Below are 25,216 nucleotides of genomic sequence, written 5' to 3'. Positions count from 1 at the left end.
AGGCGTCTGTTTGGGTGAGATGCCTTGTTGTCTGGGATAGATAATAAGGCAACTCTGTCTAATCTTGGAGAACAATCAACCCATCTTGAGAAGGTGACTGACTACGTATGCTCTTGCCCTGACAGCACAAGAACAATGGCCCCAGAATGCACTTGACTCAGCTGGTAATAAAATCTACTTTTGATTAGCAGCCATGGCTTGTGTCAATCACCGCGTGATGTACCATTGTCCTCTGGTCCTGAACACAGTTTATTTACAGGGAAACAAAGGCTTTTTGGATATGGCTGCTGCCCAGAGATTGCAAAATAGATTGAGCTGTCAGCCTCACACACTAGATGAAGATTAATGAGTTGTGCAGACAATAAATATGAAGCAATGACCATAAATATGCTAATAGGTATTATCCATATACACTATAATTGCTACAAAAATTAAAAAGTAGTGTGAAGGAAATAGGTCACAGGGTGACAGATAGATAATCTTGGATGCTGAAGATCTTTGGTTCAGTCAGATTCTCTACAGGTTTATTTCCTTCAATTAGACCCTTCAAAAGAGTAATTGTTTAAAAGCTGTTTGAATAATCTCTTTTGAAACAGAGGTTTATGGGAAAATGTTTATGAAAAAGTGACTTCAATGAACACGTTATTAGAATGAAAAAGGTGACCACCAAAAGCAAGTTACGCAGAGATTAATGTCTGCTATCAGCTGCCCAGCCTCGCTATGAAGGAAACGTGTCTAAGTGGTACACTAGTGAGAACCTCAAGGAAAAGGGACTGCAGTGGCACAGCAGGTTGTATCCAGAGACATGAGAGAGTCAGTTCACTCTGGGGTGAAATACAGAAGATTTGAGTGCACTTCTGTTTGTCTGTATTGGTTTGTCTGGTATTTTCATCTTCGCACACTTCTTTCCCTGAAGAAGGGAAGGATCCTCCTGACTGAAGTTGTCAGAGTACTTCTGAGCCAGCTTCTGGTCTCCCAGTTACTTTTAATGAACACCTGGTCCCAGACAGCACATGATTTCTGGCTCTTAAAGATTTCATTTGAACCTGAAATTCTGGGAGTTAAATATTCAATTGTGTTAGCTGAAAACTGTAAATGTTTCAGCACATAAAGCTGCTGAAATTATGGTGAGGCTGAAAATGGAAGTAATCCTACTCTTGGTATTGATGGCTTTGACTCTGTTCTCTGAGGCTCAGAAGTGCTGCCAAACACTTCTCAGGTCAGCTCACACCACCTACCTTCTCTCCTCCAATTTCCATCTCCTGAAGAAGGGAAGTTACTCATATACTCTCCCAGACCCCAGTAAGGCTGCTTGTCAGATTCAGTGATAAGAGCTGTTTTCGTTTTCCTTGTATCATTTTCGGTTTTAAATTATCAGTGAATTTTTGGCTGACAGCCCATTGACCTTTGTGCTTCTGGGTTTTTTGTGCTCCTTGCAAACTCAGCTGGACATCAAGTATACTTGATGTATAAACAAGAACAAACAGCTTGAAAATTACACACCCAGATACTGGCTAAAGGAAGTAAAACAGGTAGGAGATCATTACACACAAAAAAGTAATCAGGTGAAAGAGTGTGTCCTTCTGGAATGTTGACGGAGGAAACTCTGCAAGCTTAACCTCGGGGGCTGAGTTCTTGTTCCCAGTCCCATTTCAGCACTGAATCTTTAAAGTGGAGGCTGTGATGTCAGCCACGTCACACGCTGTTAGGGCACAGCAAGGGCTGGCTGTTCCCAAAGGGACAGGGAATTAAATATGATAGAACAGCCAGGAGCATCACCAGCTGCAGCCCTGCCCCACCATCCCAAGGAAGGTGAGTGGAGCACAGTCAAAGATGACAATCAGATGAAGCAAAGGCCCAAATCATCAGATGAGATTATGGTGAGGAGGCAGATTCAGTGTCAAGCCAGAAGCATGAGTCAATGGATCAGGTTCAGATGTGGTGAAAACAACCAGGATCAGTCACAGCTCAGAGACCACTGATCAAGCCTACCCATCATAACCAGGCAGGCCCAAGGAATACAGGCTGCAGGTGAGAGCTTGGGTCAGGTAGCAACGGTTGTGATGGAGCTGCAGACAGGTGCACCTGCAGCATTGCTGAGACAGGGACAGCGTCCACAGGCAGAGGCAAGGGTGGAGGACCCCAGGGAGGCTGCTCGGGGTCTTTAAGACCTAATGGGAGGCTCAGCCCTGACACACTCATGAGAGATTTGCCACATTATGCTAAGCTGAACTATTTGCAAAGTGAAGTTCAGAAGTGTATTCATATGAACTGTTGTACTTCAGAATTTGGTAAAAACTTATCATACGCAGTGTCTCTGCAACATCATGAAGTTTTAATTCCCCATTGCTCTGCTAGATTTTATCATCATTTCTTGTTGGAGTGTTTGGAATACTAAATAAGTGATATTAACCAAGCATCAAAAGATTTTTGCAGATCTGAAGGAAGTACATGCAGCAATACTTACAGTCATTTTTTGTTATATTGTGACTCAAAGTGTGCCTACAACTTAATTGTCCTGTTCTTACATGAAATTTTACTTGCATTTAAGCTGTAACTTTAGATATTTCATTATATTAAATAATTCAAAATGATAAATGAGAGATGAGACAAAAAGAGATTTTGGAGGATGAAAATGCATCATGACAGAAAGCCTAATCCAAGCAGACTGGTTAATAAAAACAACTGTATTGCAGTTAAATGAGACAAACACATCTGAATTGAAGAATAAAAATGAATAAAAGAAAAGCGTTCGAAGATACAGAGAGCAGTATTGCTCAGGCAGGCATAGGGCAAGTATCCCCCTGCTCAGATACATACCATATGCAGTAGTACAGAAATGGACTTTCTGTCATCTGTCCCATAACCCAACATGTACAAGATAAGGGCATTACACAATAGTGAAAATTCTTGATCTTCTTTCTGTATTATTTACACTGTGAGAGCTTTTCCTGTGGTACTTTGAGCTAACCAGGTAGTCCTCTTTACCTAAGGAAGGAGACCTATGGATTTTCAAACTGTCTAATCTAAACTACAGGCTAAGAAATGCTGCAATAAAAGGAGCATATGCCATGTCCTGTTCGTTAAAGATGGAGCTTTAACACGATTTGCACGAGGAAGAACTAAACAGCTGTGTCAATCTGCTCTCATGACACAGAGTCCTTTAACAGATCCTTCCATAATGAAATTAATTTCAATCATCCTATGTTAATTGTATTCTGATTTACTACTCCCTGTAAACAATTTTTCTGGGGGGGGGGGGGGGGTATAGCTGCATCTCAGCTCTGGGCACTGTAACAAACCCAGCTTGCAGTTTCTGCATCAGCACTTCTTTGCTGCCTTTTTTTGTCTATTATCTGTTATCAGGGTCACATTAACACTTAAAATGAGGAAATACCCTTTTTTTAGATGTTTCTGATAAGGTGTGTTTGTTTTTTATCTAGCATGTTCATAAAGGTCAGTTTCGTTTTCCTGAGTGACTGCAGGTTTCAGATACTTTCCAGCTTCAGTTTCGTTTCTTTCCTGCTAGCTGGATTGGATATAAAAGGGGTGGCTATGAACTTCTTTCTGCACCTTCAGCAGGCAAAATGTCTGACAAGAACGTCCACAAAGCCGGTTTCACTTCCTCTGGAATTGCAAGAGGTTCTCTTGCTTCATCAATCATGTCTGATGAGGCAAAATCCTTTGGGGGAGGCGTTCCTTCTGGAGGGACTACTGCTACTCTACAAGAAATGGGTATGAGAAACTTTTTTTTTCCTTTGCAGGTCTTGTTTTGTTTTGTTTAGTGAATAGAGCCAAACAGAATTATATACTTGAACATAAGCTTGTCACATAATCACTTATTTCCTACATTCCTGTATTGCACTGAAGACAGAAGATTCACATATGAAACTGCATGTTATGAGTGGGATGCTGTTGAGAAGGTTTTCTGTGAATGTACATAGCATGAGTGTATATATATATATATATATATATATATATATGTATATATAGTATTCATGAGATTTGGGACAGTGTTTATTCAAAGTCTGTGCTGTCTTTCCTATCATCAATAATACAGAAAGTCACGCTGGCAGTAAGCATCCATGCGTGCATGCAAGAACATGATCTGTGTACTAACATTTCATATAAATTTCAGATTCCCCTTGCTCTTTGCTCTTACACACCCATGTGTATCACGCATACAGAGAGAAAGCATGAAATCTTATGCAGACTCCATAACAGAGGGGAATTAGCTGCAGTTTGAGAGTTAAACATATAAAGGAACATACATATCCTTGCAGTGTGTATACAAGTACTAAAAATAGGCTAACTGGCCTTTATGCAAGCTAACCCTGTAGGTGCTTGCTTTTCTGTTGCATACACAGAGCAATCCTGATCTGGCAATGGAAGCATCTTGGCTCTTGTTTAACCCCATGTCCCATGGGATGCACACACAAGGCTTCCTGTCTGCTAATCCTATCCGTGGGACCTGGTTCAGCAGACACCCTCTGAGTATGCATAACCCCACAGAGAAGAGAGCCCCATGTGATTCTGATTTACCCAGCAGCACAGTGGTTCACAGGCTGACCTTGGGTGAAGGCTTCAAACACCTTCCTGCTTTGGGGATCTTGGACTCACCACTCTCATGTATCAGGAACACATTTAACAATAGTCTGTGGTGTGGCAACAAGTAGGGATTTCTGCTATATTGGCAGTTCCCAGTCAACTTGCCAACTGCTGATCAACTGCTGGAAAATTCCTAGTCAACTGGTCAACAGCTGGTCAACTGCTGGCCAACTGCTTTTGTGTTAAGCAGCTACAGATCTACTCAAGGATGAAGCTGAGCTTGACTCGTCCAGCCACAGAATGAGTGGATGGCCAGGTAAGCTGTCCAGGGTCTAGATTTGCACAATTTTTTAATAAGTAAAATGGTGATAAACCTCACTGAAAGGAGGTAAGTTATTTTTTTAGATGTGGTTTACATTGCTGACAATGCTTTTCATAGTGTGAGGCTCTGAGAGAGTAACATAAGGGTCGCTTAGAGAGATACTGTGCGGGACTCTCAACAGGTATTGTTTAAATTTTAGTTTGAATAATTCAATCAGTGAGTTTAAGTTACAGAATAAAGCAGCAAAGAGCTTAGGGGATGGTAGCAGCAGGACAGAACTTGAGAGACTGACAGGAGGACCAAGGGATTAAAAAGCAGGAAGAGCTATTCTAAGGCACAGTCCACTGCATTATCAGCACAGAACCCCTTACACAAGAGGCATCACTAATACCATAATAAAGCAGACAGCTGCAGAACCCTGCCTACTGTTACACATAATGGTGGTACAGCAGTAGTGTGCATGCCCATAAACAGTGGCATCCTACAGAAAGCACGAAGTTGCAGTTGAATTCAAGTGCTGGGAATATTTAGAAGAGAGACAAAGACTTTTAACAGTGCCTTACTTTGTTCTTGCAATATCTGTACTAACTGTATGCTTTTAGGAAAAACACTAGTTTTGGTGAAGATAAATCTACAAGACTACAGGAAACTTTAGCCGTGCCTACAGGACACACTCCAGAAGAGCTTTTATCCCTGTGAAAAATACTTGCTCTGTAACATTGCCAAGACAGGTGTGAGCTTTGGCTCCCTGCAGCAGGAGAGCTTGCCACACGTTCTTTGCCTGATTGAGAGCTAAAAGGGCCTGATTTCATTTCCGCAGGTGCTCCTGAAATCTCTCACTCTTCAAACGCATCTTCTTAACCTTTCCATTCAGGCTGGAAACCCTCCCCCACATGCAGCAGGGCATGAGTATTGTTCAATATCACTTTACAGATGACATTATAACAAGCTCATCACCAAAATATTTGAGCATCCTCAGGGAATGTTTTAAGGGTTGTCACTATCATTTGTCATTGGTAATGCTTTACACTTCTCCCAGAAGAAGAAGGGATACTTTGCCCAGGGCCCCATCCAACCTGACCTTGAACACCTCCACGGATGGGGCATCCACAACCTCTCTGGGCTGCCTGTTTCAGCACCTTACCACTTCTCTGTGAAAAACTTCTCCCTGACATCTAGCCCAACTGACCACCCATCAGCGATATTTTCCCACTAAACCATGTCCCTCCAGCAGCTCCTCAGAAAATTGCAATTCCAGCAGAGACAAACTTGCCCCATACTGTTTTGGACAACCAAATTAATCAAAACTGTCTTTGTGACTGAGTTATACGTTTTCTTTATATTCAGCAACATCAACAAAATATTGTAGACGTTCTCTCACCGGGATGCCATCTAAAAGCCAGTGCACTGATGGAAGAGGTCAAGTAATTAGCAATCATTTTCTTCTGACATTTTTTCTAGCTTTGTGGGGTTTTTTTGTTTGTTTGTTTTTAGAAAAGAATGGTAGTTTACAATTGTCCTGCGAAGTCTTCTCCTTAGGAAAGCACAGCAACATCTCTCTTGTAACTTCTCCAGGTGCCAAAAGCTCAACACACTCCTCAGGCTTTACCAGCAGTGGGATCTCTGGTGGTTCCAGGGCCTCCCAGATGATGTCCAGTGAGGCCACCTCTCATGGCGGCGGAGTTCCCAAGGGTGGCACAACTTCCACTATCCAGTCTATCTGTAAGTCAGAGTTCTCCTAATACAGAGGAGGCTTGGTAGAGAACTGGAAAATGATTTGAAGCTCCTCAGTTCGAAAAGTGTATTTCAAAGTGTAACACAAATCTTTGGCTTCCTCTGTCCGGAGAACTGTAGTAAGCCATGCTTAGATATTCCATATGTTACCCTGTACTGCAACATTGCTTTAAATTGCTTTGTGTTTCTTTGTGTTTGTCTTTAGCAATGGGTGGCAAAGGAGGAAAGCACTAAACAGAAAGAAGCATGGTCCAAGAGCAGGTCCTGCAAACTGTTCATCTTTTACAGACAGATTCATCTGACATCTTCTTCCCTTCTTCACTCTCCCTGTACTTGGCATGAAAGACAAAGCATTTTTCACTCTCTAAAATAAAAGTACTGTTAAAATCATGGATGTTTGCATGAAATCAGTTGGAACAAGGATGGGGATGGGAACGAGGGCCAGTTTCTTCCTTGGTTAAGTGTGTTCTGAAGCACAAACAAATGTAAACACAAGACAATAAATGTAAGATACGGTACTCCAGAATACAGTTTACAAAAGCCCATCTTTTATCAGCATTAGACTCTCCTAGTAGCTTGTTTGCTTTGCTTACTCTACAAAAAGTGATCACAGAGCAAAATTCACCCTGTTGTGAGAAAGAAGCCTAGAAACTCTTTATGAAGTGAATCTAGCAGTTCCTTGTAGAGGTACTTCTAATGGCTTATCAAATTAAATTTTACTTAATTAAAAATACACATAATGAGATGACAACGTGTCTCAAGAAATTTCATACCTCATAAATCCAACCGATGTTTGTATCCATCTATTTGTAAGATTCTTTTCGCTCTAATATTTCAAGACCCTGTTAGTTTATCATCATCTTGGTCACCAACAGACAAAAACTACCCCTGTAATCTGTGGTTGATATCTGATTAGAGTGAGGAAGGAAGCCCACCTTCTCTGGTGTAGGTCTCACTATTTGGGCCTTCTGCTGTTCCCACCTGACTCCTTTCATTCAGCTGTGCTCTGACTATGCCATTTCCCCAGACCACACAACACTGTCCATTTCCTAGTCATGCTCATAAATACATGTCCCCCTCCCCCCTTGCTTCTTCCACCTTCCATCTTTCCAGCTCCTCATCCTCTCTCCTCTGTCTCTTCCCTTCTTTTGTATTTCTAATAACACCAGACAGTGCAGCCTCCCATTCCATTTCCACACCTCAAAACAAAGAGTACCTTACGAGATACTGAGCTATCTCGGGAAAATAATGAAATGTAACTGTGAGCTGTAAAGGACTAGTAGGATGTGATGTGAGTGGTAGTTATAAAACCATAGAAAAGTTACTATCAAAGAAAACTTGGTGTGAGGAGAATGAAGCTCCATGTCTGCATGCTGGCTGTTTACTGCTAAATTACTATCGTTGCAGCAGATATCTTACTGTAATATTGATGTTGTATTATTCAGAAAACAAAGAGAAAATATGAAGACCACTATGTCCAGATTAAACGAAAATAAATATAAGCCAATATGAGTACAAAAATTACGTATTCAGGACTCACAGATACCTACTAGCCTCAGGCACCTGTGAGTCTGACTGAGAAATGTGGGATGGACTCTCCTATATGATAATCCAGATGTGATTCTTGAATTCTTGTGATTTGCCCTTCTGTCTCTGTTCTCCTCCAGGAAATCTCCATGTCCCAGCCATGTCTCTGCATCAAGAATTTCCACTCGTGTCCCAGTCACAATTAGCTCTGTGCTTGCTTGTGAGTGTGCCATACTCATACTGTGGCCATACTCAAACATCTGGAGTGGATGCCACCAGCCCCTGGAGAGGAAAGGGACAGGGAGGCTCCGACCTTACTCTGGCAAGGCTTCTGTGCAATGCCCCATGGCCAATGTGAATGTGGTCAAACAATATTTTATGCCTATTTCATAGATTAATAGAATATCCTGTGTTGGAAGCAATCCATGAGGATCATCAAGTCCAACTTCCTATTTACTACAGACTAAAGGAGGCAGGCAAGGAAAAGGCAAATAAGAAGCTCCATCCTGTTTGTTTGTTTGTTTTTTAAAGGTCACCAGTAATTCTGCTTTTACAGCCTTACATACCATTCAGCATAACAAACATAAAAGCATTGAAATTCTGGATATTTGGCATAGCCTCAGTGTTTATGTGCAAAGATGGAATCATTAGTTTGATGTGATGCATCATCTTCAAGCCTGGTCTGGTACATGGCTCTGTTCAAGCCACTCCACACTCCATCCAAAGGTCTGGTAGAGCAACCTGTGACTACCAAATTACAGTTGTGTGTAAACAGCAGGATCTCATTCCCTTCTGCTTGAAGTAGAGCAAGGAACCCGATTGCAGCTGATTCCCAGTCAGAGACTCCCTCATGTGCAAATGCTGTCAGTGAGCAGCAAAGATCTAGATCCCCACAAACAAGCCTTCAAGCACCTGCTTCGACTCTGATAATACTGAAGTGAGATGCAATGATGAAACTAATATAAGAATGAAAGACAATTAGAAAAGATCAGGCACATAACTCATCAGACAAACAATTTTCACAGAATCATACAATCATCAAGGTTTGAAAAGGCCACTAAGACCATCTAGTCCAACTACCAACCCATCCTCACCATGCCCACCAGCTACATCCCTCAGTGCCACATCCAAATGGCTCCTGAACACCTTCACGGACAGTGACTCCCCCACCTCCCTGTGCAGCCTGTGCCACTGCCTCACCGTTCTTTCTGAAAAGTTTTCTTAATATCTAACCTGAACCTCCCTTGGCACACCTTGAGGCAATTCCTTAAATAGTCCTAAAACTATTGTAAGCTAACTTTTTAAAACTCATTTTTAAAACTAATGCCGTATTATCTGAATGCGTACCTTTTTGACGACAGTTATTTTTATTCTTGTTTTCCTGCACAGACATAAGACTTCAAATGAAGTTCAACTTCAACCTTGGCATTGATCTCAAGTGCTTTGTCCAGTTAAAAATGTCTATCATCAGTGAAGTTGAATAAACAGTGTTTAAGCATAAAAGATGGAAAGATGATCCACAGCTATGCAACAATCCTTAATCCCCTATCAGCTCCCTTCCCACACCTGCATGATTCGGGCATTATGGGTTTGGATAGCCCTACAGTTCCCTATGTTCCTTACAGGAGAGCATGTCAGCGTGTCCTGAACATGTCACTCACAGACCACTTAAGGAAGTTCACATGTACATTATTAGAAAGGAAATATTCATGTTTTTAACAGAAAATAATTGAAACGGTCCACTAGGAACAAATATGGCAATGTAAATTCCTTGTGTCTCTCAATCAATCTTTCACAACAAATAGACAGAAAGGGAGAGAAAGGAAAAGAGGCAGCAGGATGTGATTACCAGAGCAGTAGCAGCAAAACAATATGCTGCAGAAAGAACATAGCTCTCTGCACAGAAATCAATTTCTCCCATGGGATAGGGTCGATAGTTGTCTGACAGGACAGTATGCAGGCAATTTAATAGCATTTTATCTAAATGAATCTATTCCTCCACCCCACTGGCCTCGTAGTGCCGGAACAGGATCTCTAAGTAAAATAGATTTATTTATTTTTTATCATATAACAGGAAAGCATTTATCATGCTGAAGTCACTACCACTGTCTATTAAAAATCATTTATACCTGTTAGTTACTCATTACCAGCAACTCCTTTCCAACATTGCTATTCTAATTAGTTAACTTATGCACGCAGTCCATAAAAATCACTCTCAGTTAATTCTGGAAACATTTTTCTTGCTCAAATAATTCCTAAACTGCAGGTCACCTTGTCGGGAAAAATAAGCCCACAAACTAGGCAGAGTCAATTGACTCAAAGGAATATTTCTGAATATATCTGAAATGATGGTTTTAAGCAAGAAAAAGCTTAATTTTTGAGCAATGCTTTATACACAGAGATTGGTTGTCCAGCATATCTGTTTTAATAGCACTTTAAAAAATAAAGCTGATCTGATCTTATTAGCGAATATCTGTGTGAAGTAAATGGTAATGAATAAGAACCCATAATAAGCATCATTCCAGGGATGGATCTTCAGCTCTCTGGGAGTTTGGTATTGTGCCCCAAAGGCTCTTGTAAATCCAGCTGCAGTTCTTGCTCATCATTTAGAAGATTAGGGCTGATAAGCGACATCAAGCCTTATTAGAACGGGCTAAGGCAACAGGAAACATTAATTGGGTAATTTAATGCACAAGGAGACAACAAATGCCTGCATTGTGGTTCAGATCCTGTTCCTCTATTGATTTGTTCATGTCTTATTTTGCGAAATTCTCACAAATCTTTAGCAGAGAGACCACATGACAAAGTCTAAGTTTAAAAATACCAGACTAATTCTGTTATTTCCTGCAGCTTCGCTTCACCTCCTGTGTTACCAGGGTACCCTTCAGCAGCCCTGTCCTTGGCAAGCTGAGGGATGATGTTCCCCTGCCTGAGGACTCCTCAAAAACAGGTGGGGAGGGACCCAAGGCACATCAGCTACCTTCAGCAAAATGGTATCTCACCACCTCACTTGTGTTATGACTTCATCTCTTAGAAGAAAATAAATATAATCCATGTTCCCACGGATCAGACAGGGAACAGCACACAGCAGGAGCATGGAGACTTGAAGGAAGCCCCAAGTCTCATATCCTTCTGAGAGCTGGGAGCACTTCATAAAGCCTTTCGCTGTTCTGAAGGAGATGGAGAAACTCCTGCTGGATTTATCTGCCTCCAGAGGTACGGAAGATGAGAAGAAACTCCTACATGGTCATTTTTCTCCTGTTTAATTTACCCACTGCTTGTGGCAAATTACCCATAATTTACATTTTGCTGGTGCAATCACAATTAACTCAAGGTGGATTTTAATGTCAGGAACATCAAAATCTCAGTACCAGCTCCTCAATTGGATCCCAAGTTGAGATTTCCTTCATAGGACCATAGAATCTTTTGAGTTGGAAGGGACCCTTAAAGGTCACCTAGTCCAACTCCCCTGCAATGTACAGGGACACCTACAGATAGATCACGTTGCTTAGGGCCCCATCCAGACTGACCTTGAATGTCTCCAAGGATGAGGCATCCACCACCTCTCTGGGCATCCTGTTCCAGTGCCTCATCACCTTAATTATAAAAATCTTCCTTCTTATATCCAGTCTAAATCTCCCCTCTTTTATTTGAAACCACGTCCCCTTGTTCTACCACAACAGACCCTGCTAAAGAAGAGGCAGAATCCACAAGCATAACTCCTCTTCACCACCAAGTGAACCATTTCCTTAGGGTCTCACATATTCAAGAGTCACAATTAATAATTCAATTTAAGCACACAGAAATTCAAAAGTAATTACATTCCCTTATGAAAATATTCACGATTAATGATTACAAAAATTAAAACAGTTCCCCATCTCTCTCCATAACACTTCTGGGGAAAAATGAGCATCGAAATATAATATACTTTATTGCTCATCTACTATGGGCAATATTTCTTCTCAGGTATCTTATTTTTACCTGGGATTTTTTTTTATTTTTTATTTTTTTTTAATTTTCCTAAATACTCGTCTTTGAATGTAAAAATAAATAAATAAGTGGATTTCCCTTGATGTCATAGAATTTCATAGAAAATAATTTCCCTATGGAAACAAAAAGCATCATCTACAAAAGCATTTCTTAACATTCAGGTGTTGCTTTTTGCAGTCTTTTGCAATTGGAATTTCCACCCAGCCAAGATTTTTACTGGCTAGTTTGAGGCTAGCTCTGCAATTTATGTTTGTACATAAACAGCCCTGATTTTAATTGCTATCAACTTCTTAGACTTGATAGATGGTTTAAAACATTTTTTCTCTCCAGAGACTATTTACTTTGCCATGTATTGACACATTTTTAAGATTTATACTACACTAAGGAACAGAGTTTACAATAAAAAGTAATGTATTCCGTGGCTGTGAATGGTAATGTTGCTAAACAATCCAAAGACATTTCACATCTGATAGTTATTTCCCGTTTACACCCACCCCTGTGCTGATTTAGTTCTACTATAGACTTTGGATTTTAGAGAAAAGAAGATTGCCACATTTGCCAAATACAAGATTTCAGAGATCCAGAGTTTCTTCGGTTTCCTTCCACTAGAGGCATTATTGGATTTACGATCATATTTCCATTTTTCGCAATAGTTGCTTTAAAAAGGTAACTTCTATGGAAAGGGTTTGTGGGACAGGAGTAACGCCTTATTTTCATAGAAACACAGAATCACAGAATGGTTTGGGTTGGAAGGGACGATTAAGATCACCTAGCTCCAACCTCCCTGCTATAGGCCAGGACACCTCCCTCCAGACCAGCTTGCTCAAAGCCCCATCCAGCCTGGGATGAGTTTGAACTTTTACAGAACTTTTACAGAGTTCGAACCAACCCATAGGCACTGCAGTCAGAAGCAAGCAAAGGTGTGAAGTACAATGTAAAACTTGCAAGTAGTTAGTAGTTCTTAGACAAACATAACTCAGCAGATGAATGAAGTCATGTCTGGAACGCCACGTCTGAAGCCTGTGTGCTGGTAACAAGCATAGGCCACGATGCCCAGAGAAAACCCAAAGGGCAAGGAGAGCATCTTAGGAATCCCTTTATTTATTTTCAGTCATTTCAGCTTTTTGGTATGTCTTTATTTATTTATCCCTTTGGAGAATAGGTTATTACTAGTCATATGGGTTTTTTGCAGAGAACAAGGAAAGATAGCTCTCATTTTCTCTCTTTTTACCTTATCATTACCATTTCTCAAAGGTGGGGAGGCACTAAAACAGCGAAAGGAAGCATGCCCCACATGCTGCGTAACCTCTTCTTCCTCACTTATCAGGAAATGGACAGGATGGGACACATGGGGGTCTGTAATTTCTCTGGGCTGGGTGATAGTGCACCTGTACGAGAATGATGGCTATCATCATTAAGGTTTCAAAGTCCTCTAAGATCATCTAGTTCAACCCCAGCCCATCCCCACCATGCCCACTAACCATGTCCGTCAGTATCACATCCAAACAGCTCTGAACACCTCCAGAGATGGTGATCCCACTACCCCCCCAGGCAGCCTGTGCCTCCGCCTCAACTGCTCTTTTGGAGAAATGTTTCCTAATATTCAACCTGAACCTGTCCTGTAGATATCACAATTTTGTTCTGAGACTAAAACTCCTGGTTACTTGGCATTTGCCATTGAGTTAGAGGATACTTCCCCTGCAATTTCAAGAATTGCCAAAAATTTTCAACGAATAAATTATTTTGACAAAGTAATAACTTCAGTGATTGTGAAATTACATTATGAATCCCTGTCCTGGCCATTCTCACTCTCCCACCCATCTTGCAAGGATAAATCTAGCATTAATTTTGCACCAGTCCAGTGGAAGACTTAGAAATGACAGTGGGTGAGATCATTCATTTCTGATTATTCATGTTTATTTCACCCGTAGCATAAGTAGGTTACAAGAATACTGTTTGATGACTGGTTCTTTTCTGATGGATTTTAAATCACACATGGAATATTCTTAAGGAATGAGTTACATATATGTATATTATACATATATTATGAACTGGACTCCTGTTGCCTCCAGTATTTATAAATGGTGTATGCACTAAGAGGTTAATGCTATGATTTTCAGATAATTCACTTTGGAACGGCTTGCTTGGAGATTAATAGCTCTGAAAACATCCAAACGTAATGGGATTACAGTGTACTACTAACTGGTTCCTGAGGGTGGGCTGTAGCAGTGCTTCGTTGCTGCGACGCAGCGCAGTGATTAGGCTGCAGTGGCATACAGTGGTGACACATGAAAACTGCAGCTCTTTCCCACTGCAGTGTGGGTTTCCCTCGCACAGGTTACTAGTTTTTATTTGTGGCATGTCGTAAACTGGCTTGGGGCGTGCTTGCAGCGCTCTGCCCCTGAGCTCATTAGGGAGAGACCACTTCCCCAAGGACACTGTACTGACCCAGGTGTGCAGGAGAGCTCTGATTTTCACCCACACAGAAGAATTGCAGACTCACATTTGCTGTACCATAGGGCTGGCTGTGTTGCAGACTCCTCATGGAAACTGTTGCAGGCAAAAGTGGCCAGAGGGGTCGAGCACTGTTCAAATTTTGTACCATTTTTACACAGTAATTTTGATTATTTATTTATTTATTTATTTCTGTATTGGAAGGGGATGTTTTTATGCTAGTAGGAAAATGGTTAGTAGAGGAAAAAATGTAATGACCCAAAGAGAAAAAACCTATAGCAAACCTACTGATAAAGGATAAAAAATAATGTCTGGGGACTAGCCAAAAATGTCTTAGTTTCAAGACCTTTCCAGTGCAGTGAAACCTCTTAGATTAGCATATGTGAGTACAGGTTACATTCACAGTAACCCTGTGAGGCAGGAATGATTATCTGGGGGAAAATGAGCTCAGAAGGATACCAAGGATGCTGCCCAGGATCATACAGCTGATAAGGAACCCAGAAGTCCCTAGGTAGCCCTGGTACAGACTGGTTGGGCTTTTTGTTTGCTTGTTTCTCCCATGGGACCTGCAGAAGCTCAAAATATGGCTCTTAAGTCACATGACAAAATTCAGTGACCATCCCCACTTTGCTTACCTCCCCTGTGCTAATCTGCCAAAACCAAACACCAACAGTATGATGCAGAGAAGAGTTGAAAGGGAAGGTAGGATTCAAGTTTATGAGAGAAAAGCAGTAGCGGTGACTCTCTGGATCAAAGGAAAAGAAGGAGCAGCCATAAACACCTTTAGCTGAGGGAGTAAGGAGAACACACGGTCCCTCCACGGTGCAACTAATTCTTAACAACCAGAAATGGTCAAATTGCTGGCCAGAAACCTCATCTGGAGAGCATCTGTCACTCAAAGTGGGACTATTGCCTACACTACAAAGGATATCAGCTTTGTTCAGGTGAATCTTCAAGACTCAAAGGGTATCTTTAAATGTTTGTCATTGCCATTGATTTCAATTCATACTACATATTGGGCTACAGCTTGATACATCCTCACTAGATAAAGAGGAGGGGAATTTGGCAGTTTAAACACATACAAAAACCTTCACTGAAGTCAATGCTTCTTAAGTCCATGAAAATTAAAATTAGATTATTATTATTACAGAGGTACAAGCTTATCTCATCTTATCTCATACAGGCTAGACTATTCCTTCTTCTGGTGTGAGCAGTGGAAGCTTCTGTAGGTGCACGCATGCACCTGTTCTGTCCGTTGTAAGCAATGGAAGAATGGTAATAGGAGAGCATCCATTGCATGCCCATCGTGCTTTGACTGTAATAGCATATCTGCAGAGCATGAATGTGTTTAAATGGATCCCTTCTTATGATACTTGCAAAAGCAGGCAAGCAGTTCGTTCACTTCCTATGGAGACATGTTTAGCCCACCCAGGAGTTGTTTTTGAACATTGCTGCTGATCGTTACCTGCAGTGAGCTAGCTAGAAAAAGTATTAAACATTCATGTAGTTCAGCTGTGCCTATTGACTCTGCATTTTAAATAGACTCTGCTGTGCTCTCCCAGTGGAAAGATTTATTTTACTTTAAGAATATATAGGACTGTTCTTTCAGTACTTTTTCTTTGTTTAACAAGAAGCTCTCTTGCTGCAAACCCAGCAGACAATAAAACCAGTCAGGGGCTTTTATCGAGGATGTCTGACCCATCGCCTGGCAATAATTAGTTCAGGTTAATTACAGCAAATCTGTAGATTTGCAGCCTGAAATCATCTCATCCCCTAAGCTGAACCCTCCAGAGGTTTCTTTTATGAGCTCTGCATCCTAAGGGTGGACTTAAAGTAATGAATTTGTCTCTAATAAGATTCATAGGTTTGTTCCCTAAGCAATGGTGTCAATTATAGAATCTAACGCTGATGGCTTATTTTGCTGAAAATTGAGAAATTGAGAGTTTTTAATGAAGCATGCAGGACTTTTAACACTTATGTTTAACTCTTTGCATTGATGAAAAGCACAAAAATACAATTATGTGAAATATTGTACCATTTTCCATGTGTTTCTCTGTATGCCAGTAGCTAATTTCCTTCTGCTCTGTAATGGAAAAGGTTAATGTAATGACTCTGAGATTTCATTTGGAAATGTTCCAGAAGAGTGTCTGAGTATTTGCTGCACTTAATGGCAGGAAGTAATAAGTGAGGTTATGTATTGGTGAAAAATGTTTCATGTACTGAGAAGATTAATACTGGAGAGAGGCACAGGGGACACAAGCTTGAGGCTTCCTCCTCAATTCTGACACAATATAATATGTCCATACTTGATACGTGCCCTTCTGTAGTTAGTTCTTAATCATTAACTAAGCAGACAGGAAGCCTCTGGGGGACACGGTATCAGAAAAAGAGAAGGAACTGGTTTTAGGATTGTCTTCTCTTCCATAAATGAGAAGCAGGCACACCCAGCTGGGAGCACTGGACCAGATGCTACTGGTACCAGTATCTACACAGCAATATATCGACAAAACACACACCAAGGGCTCAGTTCCATCACAAGTATTGCAATGTTTATAATAATTTGTGTGAATAGTGATTGTACTTATGGCTTTTGAAGGATCATAGAACATCCCTACTTGGAAAGATCTCACAAAGACCATCGAGTCCAACTCCCAGCTCCACACCACACCACCCAAAAATCAGACTCTTTGTCACTCAGGAAAACCAAATAGTAACCAGCAATACTACCAATGCATGTTTCTGTAGTGTAGTGGTTATCACATTTGCCTAACACGCAAAAGGTCCCTGGTTCAAAACCAGGCAGAAACAGCTGCTCTTTTGGGCCTTGGACTACCTCCGCTCCAATTCACCTTTACAGCCCCTGCCATTCTCTGCAATGAAAACACATCAAAATCTGACCTTCACTCAACTCCATCGCTTGCTGCGCTTCTCAAGCTACCATCTCACCACGTATGTACCCTGCGGGCCATGCCTACAGCTCCAAGAAGCTGGTTGCAGGGCCTCGGCAATGTGTGCTTGGGATCTGTCATGTCTGTGCTGTCCCACCTGGCTGCACCATGTGGCACGTAGATGGTTTCCTGGCTCCTTCTGACTCCATTTTTCTCCACTCCCCAGCACATACTTTGGCTTTGGGCAAAGCTTAGATATGGTTAGATATAGCCAAGAAGGGGTTCATGCCTGTGGCTAATCACTGCATAGGGCAATCCGTCACATATCTTTCTTCTGTATAGAATTGTAGAATATCCCAAAAAAGAAGGAACCTATCAGGATTATCGAGTCCAACTCCTAGTTCTACACAGTACCACACAAAAATCTGATCCTATGTCAGAGAGCAGTATCCAAACGCTCCTTGAACTCTGGCACTTGGAGCTAGACACCAGGCAGGACAGCCTGCTGCTTTCTCCAGAGGTCCAGCTCACACAAGGAGTAGGAACTGAGGGCTGACTATCTTTCTGCCTATCCTAAATAAGTTAGTTCATCAAATTCTCACTTTTTCTTGAGTGGCACACATAATCTCCCACAAGATCTGCTCTGAAGGCTGCTTATCTAATGAAGTCTATTTCAGTGCACATTTGAAGCAACACAGGCACCCATTAGGCAGAATAATGTTCAGAAAAGGGTGAAAAAAAAAGCACAGAGATGCAAGTTTGATGATGCTTAAACACTGCTCAGATGCTACCTTTTTTTTTTCCTTTTTTTTTCTTTTTTTTTTTAATTAGACAGAAAGTACTGGTATACCAAGACATATCACTTTTAATGAAAAAGTATTTGATTTCTTATTTTCCCATCAGGGTCCAGAATTGTATTTCTGGAGAAGAAAACCTGTACCTTAAAAAAACAAAGGGATAGGTCACTCCCCTCAGATGGCAAATGATTCAGTGTCCCATGCTGTTTCATCTGTTCTAGGGCAGGGATCTGAACCTGCAAGCCCACTCTGAGAAGAAAGGGTGAGCATCAGCTGGTCTACAAGTCTCTCTTCCTCACGCATGCAAGCACAACCAGCTTCAGAACAGACTACTAAAGGCTGTATCTGCAGCCTGGCAGCTACAGCACTCATCTCAAACATGTAAGGACCAGACCTGGGCCTCATGTTACTGTTGTGGGGGAATTAACAGTAGAAAGGGCTAAAATTTCTTCTAATGGTGATTCAAATCAAAATAATGCATTCTCTCATAAAACTGAAAAATTGTTTTTCAGGTAGCCCTAGGACAGACATCAGTGGTGTTAATCACTTAGAAAGTTGTTTTGGCCGCTGCTCTGAGAATCTTTCCGTTACAGAGTCATCAGGCAGGGGGTGGCTAGGATACACACCTACAGACGTGCTGCTATTAACTCTGTTAACCTGGCACTGCAATGTATCGTGCTGTGTAACAAGGACTGCAGAAAGGTTCAGCTGCCCAGAATATCCATCCTGTAATCCTGTATTGCAGTCTGAACTCCCCTGGAGTTGGAACCTGTAACCTGCTAATTGCCTTATCCTCATTTATATGATAAGTGGTTCATTTCCTTTATTGTGATTGAATCCCCTCCCTATATTACAAGAAAACTGGAGCTGCAGAGAGTGCTTGATTGGATTTCATTGCTGTAGGCCATTTCTTAAACAGGTTACGGGTTGACAAACATAGAAGGGGGATCAATATCCATTCTTTGCCTCATTGACAAGCTAATCTTTTCAGTAAACATTTCATCAGTACCTGCCATTTGTATACACACCTGCCTCATGAGGATGGAGAAAGCTCTGTTTTATAAGGTTTAGGTAACTAATAAATGAAAAGGCAAGAATATAAGTGGAGGAAATCATCAAGATAGCATTTGTAGGAAAACAGCCTTTCATTGTCTATAGAATCTAACCAAGCACATTTTCAACCGTTCCTAATTTTAATTAGGCTGCAATACATTCAGGCCCAGTGCCAGCTTCTGGTTCTGTAATCCTGATTCTCCTCTCTCATCAGAGCTAAAAGGACTATTCGAACTGGAGTAGCAATGATGCTATGGCTCTGCTAAATGCTTAGAAATCGTGAGTCATACTCCAGAAGAAAGCAAGAGAGTTTTTTTCAGTGTGTTTGGAGACATCTTTCTTGTTTGCTTTTGTGTCACACGCTGAAGTCTCCTTCCCCCTCAAGCATGTGGGCTGGAAACTGGCATTGTCTCTTACAAAAGTGATGGCCAAGATTACAGCTATATATAGGCTTCTCTTACATTCCTGTGTATTAGAATTATACACTTGAATGATGAATGCTTCAAAAATTAGCAGTGCTGAATTTCAGTCCAATCTGAGAGTACGAAAGCACTCACGACATTCCTTCTGAGATGAAGGAAAGTGGACGACAAACATGAAACTTTGGGGACACAAGAAAAGAAAGGATATCGCTGTTGATACTTCAGCAATATGTTTGTTAACATCTTCCTATCTCCAATACCAAAAAAACACAAACTTTCCTGTTTCTTTTCCTTCGTGACACGTGGAGAACTCTCACAGAGGGCATAGCAATACTGACCAGTCAAATCAACTTTGCAGGCAGGAGAAAACATCAGAGGTAGAGATTACTCCTGGTGTAACATTGCTGACATCAGAAATACTTCAGTTCTGCATCTTGGTAGAGAAAATTGAGGTAATAAAATTATTCAGTGTTTGAAGAGTCAAATACAGAAAAAGTAGGGTAATGTGAAGATTAGGGAGCACATGCGTGTTTACAGTTCTTTACAAGGGAACCTTTTAATACGTCCTTTAAAATGAACATTAATCAACTGCAACACACCTCCAATGTCTTTTCTGTGTTCCAAATTACTTCAGGAAGAGCAAGTGGAAAGGAAGAGCTCAGTTAATACTCAGCAGTCTCAGAAAGGACTCAGTGTAATGTTTTCAGTGTGTTGGATGCCTCCTTTTCTCCTTTCAAACTGGTCCATGTAGGTCCAAGAACTTTTGTTTCATAGCCTTTTCAATTAGCAAAAGCAGTGCTAGGACATATCTTTCATTTGATGTGCAGGCTAGAATAGAAACTTAATAGGGAAAAATATTCCCATAACCGTAGGTTAATTGCTAGTAAATGTTGCTCAAGCATCTTGGTTACATTGATTAATGGTCCCAGTGAGCAGCTGAAAAATGGCTGGGCTGTTGGACAGATCATTAGCAATTTTAACTCTTCAGCTATTGTGATGGGCACAGAGAAACAATTGCTAACATTTATAATGTGTTTCACTGAGTACAAGAGCATACCGCAATGCAAGTTATGGTTAGAGAGAAACAATCACTGGTTTGTTCTTGCATTCAACTATATGGAAGTTTACAAGACAGAGAAAAGCAAGGGTTTTGTTTGGCTTGATTTGCTTTGGTGTACTTTTTGCAAAGCATCTGGACACGTCCCTGACAAATGCATGGGAGATTTTATATGTAAACACAAATACTTCTGTTCATTAATCCTATTATTTTAAAGAGGAGAGGAACAGAGATTACATCCTAGAATGTATTTTATTCCATAAAGGCACAATTTCATAAATTTCATATTAAGCTGTGTTTTGCAGGAGCACAAGGCTTGCAGTCCAAGGGCTGAAGGAAAGAATTATGAGTTTTCAGGCCACCTCTGGTCTGCCACAACTGTAATCACCAAAGTCTCCCTGAGAACATCTGAGAGACCCCAGTGCTTGTGATAATTCACGACAGTTCTTCTTCATACCTAGAATGACTCAGACCCTGCTAGGACTACAGTGTCTACTCCAGTTTTGGGGGGAGAATCCCTCAGCTGTCAGAGGAAAGGATTTAACACTCTGTAGTCCACTTTAGACTGTTTACACTGTGTAAAAACAGGTCACAGGTGTCTGAAGCACCACACTGGGAGGGCAAGAGGATGAACAGCAGATTCACTAAGACAAAAGTTCCTGGAAACAGCCCTTCAGCCACACAGAGTTGGTCCAGGTCCACGTTAATATTTGAATCCCAGGAAGGGGAAATAAAACAATCCTGGACAGTGAAAGAAAAAAAGGTAGCAAGAAGCTGAAGGGGATATCTGGCTGATAATGAGACAAATTCACTTGTAGCAGGCTCCTGGAAAGCTCATCAAGAGCAACCCCTCACACTGTTTCAGAAAATATGCAACAGGAAATTACAGCCTGAAGGCACTTTGTTCACTGGCAATTTGCAACCAAGAAAGGGAGATGGAGGACAAACCAAAATAATTGAATAAAACTCTTTGAGCTTTATATGTAAGCTCTGCACTTTCCAAGGGATGTGGGCAAGCAGCCAAAGGGATGTGATATGGCACTAATTATCAAATATAGAAGAGAAATAGCTTTCTTGTTGGTTAAACATTACATGAATAGCTTTGCTTGTACTTTCTAGAGTAGGTACTGCTGACATGGACACTGTTTGGCAAAAATACATGTTCACACTGTAACTGACCAGAGTGAAGCACTTGGTAATGCACTTAGAATGGAAGAAAGGGAAAATCCTCCCTATGCTTCTTGCACTTGCGTGCCTTTTCTGCTGACACTTTTCAAGAATCAGCAAGTGCACAACAGGACACAAAGAATGCAAGGTACTGTGAATAACTATTTTTTTTTATAGGGCTACAAAGATGGGGAAGGAGCTAGAGGGAAAGATATATGAGGAGCAGCTGAGGTCCCTGTGTTGGCTCAGTGCAGAGCAGAGGAGCTGAGGGGAGGCTGATGGCAGCTGCAGCTCCTCATAGAGAGCGGAGAGGCAGCGCTGAGCTCTGCTCTGTGTGACAGCGACAGGGAACGGCATGGAGCTGCGTCAGGGGAGGGCAGCTGGGGGTCAGGGAAAGGGGCTGCACCACAGGGCGGTGGGCATGGAACGGGCTGCACAGGGCTGTGGGCACGGCCCCAAATGCTGGAGTTCAAGGAGAGTTTGGATACTGCTCTCAGACACAGGGTTTGAATTTGGGTGTTCCTGCATGGAGCCACAAGTTGGACTTGATGATCCCAGGGAGTCCCTTCCAACTAGGGATAATCTATGATTCTATAGAGGGGAAATATATGTGACAGATTGCCCTATGCAGTGACTTGCCACAGGCATGAACCCCTTCTTGGCCTTATCCTACCACAGCCAGCTCACTCGTGCAGGGCATTTTTTCCCTCTCTACTTTGCCCAAAGCCAAAGTATGTGCTGGGGAGTGGAGAAAAATGGAGTCAGAAGGAGCCAGGAAACCATCTCCGTGCCGCACGGTGCAGCCAGGTAGGACAGCACAGACATTGCAGATCCCAAGCACACATTGCCGAGGCCCTGCAACCAGCTTCTTGGAGCTGTAGGCATGGGGCTCTTCCTCTCCCTTCTCCCATTCATCCCATCTTTCTGCCCAGCATATGAGGCCCCTGCAACCAGCTTCTTGGAGCTGTAGGCATGGGGCTCTTCCTCTCCCTTCTCCCATTCATCCCATCTTTCTGCCCAGCATATGGCCCGCAGGGTACATACGTGGTGAGATGGTAGCTTGAGAAGCGCAGCAAGCGATGGAGTTGAGTGAAGGTCAGATTTTGATGTGTTTTCATTGCAGAGAATGGCAGGGGCTGTAAAGGTGAATTGGAGCGGAGGTAGTCCAAGGCCCAAAAGAGCAGGTGTTTCTGCCTGGTTTTGAACCAGGGACCTTTCGCGTGTTAGGCGAATGTGATAACCACTACACTACAGAAACCTGCATTGGTAGTATTGCTGGTTACTATTTGGTTTTCCTGAGTGAGCATTTAGTGACTTTGGGTGCAGGTATGGTTAAAGCAGCAGCCCCAGAGCTGCTCTGTTTGAGGAACATCAGGTGTAAATTCTGGGACCACTGAGAAAAGGCAGCACAGAATAGAAGCCTTTACCCCACTTTATATTAAAAGTTGTACAGGCTCAGTTAAATCCCTTCCAAATTACTTTTTCAGTCAAAGTCATGCAATTTAAAAAAAAAAAAAAAAAAAGCCCATCTTTATTCCATTCGATGCAGTATTTTTAATATACTCAGTAATGGAGCCATGGGCTTTAGAATATTAAAAATTATGCTTAGAGGGAATGCTTGTGCCGCATAAATCACATTACCCCGCAGCCCAGCCGCAGAAAAGTGCCCTGTTGCTGCCTGCGCTCCTCAGCACGCATCCAGGAGCAGAGAGCTGCGAATCAAGGAGCAACGCCGCCCCCTGCCGCACGCCTGCCTGGCTAACAGCCCGCAAGCATCACTCTCTGCCCGGATTTGGAGCAAATTCTTCCAGAGGGCAAAACTGCACCATCCGGAGAAGGCAGCCTGTCCCATTCGTGTGAGAAGGGCCAAAGTCTGTAAAAAATAAGGGGGATTTATGTGAGATGTTAAGAAGAAATTCTTTACTGAGAGAACAGTGAGGCGCTGGCACAGCTGCCCAGAGCAGCTGTGGTGCCTTATCCCTGGAGGCGGCTCAAGGCCAGGCTGGAGGGGCCTTGGGCAGCTGAGCTGCTGGAGGGCAGCCCTGTCTGTGGCAGGGAATGGGGCTGTAATCTTAAGGTGGTAATTTTTAAGCAAAAGGGAACTTAAGATTTAGAGAATGTGGTAGGTAAAGGTAAACAGCTCATAAGAGGAACCCTGTAAGAGTTTTGTGGTTTTATGTTCCCCATATGTTAAGCTGGAAGAGGGGACGTTTCTCAGCTTCCAGGCCACTCTCTGGGCTCTGTCAGACACCCACTGTCACATCACAGAATCACAGAATGTCCAGAATTGGAAGGGACCTGAAGGTTCATGAAGCTCCAACCCCCCTGCCACATGTAGGACCACCAACCTCCCCATTTAATGCTAGATCAGGCTGCCCATGACCCCATCCAATCTGGCCTTGAACACTCTAGGGACAGGGCATCCACAGCCTCTCTGGGCAGCCTGTTCCACATTCTCCACAAAGACGGAGAGGAGAGGCCAAACCCAGGCACTGTGTGATGTTCTCAGCCTCCTTTTGGCTTTCAGTGTTTCATTCATCCAGAAAGCTGGAGTTGGATTCAATGATCCTGACAGTTCCCTTCCAACTCAGGATATTCTATGATTCTATCACAGAGTCATAAAATCTTCAAGGTTGAAAAAGACTTATAAGATCATCCAGCCCAACCATCCATATATCATCAATATTTCCCACTAAACCTTGTCCTTTAGTACAACATCTAAATGCTCCTTGAACACCTACAGCATAGGTGACTCCACCACCTCCCTAAGCAGCCTGTTTCAGTGCCTGACCACTCTCTCAGAGAAGGATTATTTCCTAATGTCCAACCTGAATCTCCTCTGGCACAATTTGAGGCCATTCCCTCTTGTCCTATCGCTAGCTACATGGGAGAAGAGGCTAGCCATCTAGCCTCTAGACCCCCACCTCACCACAACCACCCTTCCTGTAGTCGTAGAGAGCGGTAAGTTGACCCCTAAACCTCCTCTCCTCCAAACTATACAGTCCCAGTTCTTTCAGCCACTCCCCATAAGACATGCTCCAGACCCCTTACAGCTTGGTTGCCCTGCTCTGATCACGCTTCAGTGCCTCAATGTCTTTCTTGCAGTGAGGGGCCCAACACTGAATGCAGTACTGAGGTGCAGCCTCACCAGTGCTCAGTACAGAGGGACAATCATTTCCCTGCTCCTGCTGACATCACTACTTCTGATACAAGCCAGGATGCTATTGGCCTTCTCAGCCACCTGGGCACACTGCTGG

General features: G+C 42.3%; 1 protein-coding gene and 2 non-coding genes across 3 annotated transcripts; 2 read left to right on the top strand and 1 right to left on the bottom strand.

Annotated features, from left to right (window-relative positions):
• Nucleotides 1-3,566: 3,566 nt before the first annotated feature.
• On the top strand, nt 3,567-7,026 carry LOC125690897 (interferon alpha-inducible protein 6-like). Its single transcript, XM_048939661.1, has 3 exons — nt 3,567-3,735; nt 6,446-6,592; nt 6,810-7,026. The coding sequence occupies exons 1-3, from the start codon at nt 3,588-3,590 to the stop codon at nt 6,836-6,838; spliced, it is 324 nt and encodes a 107-aa protein (XP_048795618.1). The 5' UTR covers nt 3,567-3,587; the 3' UTR covers nt 6,839-7,026.
• A 10,284-nt stretch (nt 7,027-17,310) lies between these two features.
• TRNAV-AAC (transfer RNA valine (anticodon AAC)) lies at nt 17,311-17,383 on the top strand. The gene has a single exon. It is a non-coding gene; the product is annotated as a tRNA-Val (tRNA).
• Nucleotides 17,384-23,144: 5,761 nt separating this feature from the next.
• Nucleotides 23,145-23,217, bottom strand: TRNAV-AAC (transfer RNA valine (anticodon AAC)). The gene has a single exon. It is a non-coding gene; the product is annotated as a tRNA-Val (tRNA).
• Between the last annotated feature and the right edge of the window lie 1,999 nt (nt 23,218-25,216).

Source organism: Lagopus muta, chromosome 3 (assembly GCF_023343835.1).
Source record: "Lagopus muta isolate bLagMut1 chromosome 3, bLagMut1 primary, whole genome shotgun sequence".
NCBI lineage: Eukaryota > Metazoa > Chordata > Aves > Galliformes > Phasianidae > Lagopus > Lagopus muta.
This window is presented reverse-complemented; position numbering and strand designations above follow the sequence as displayed.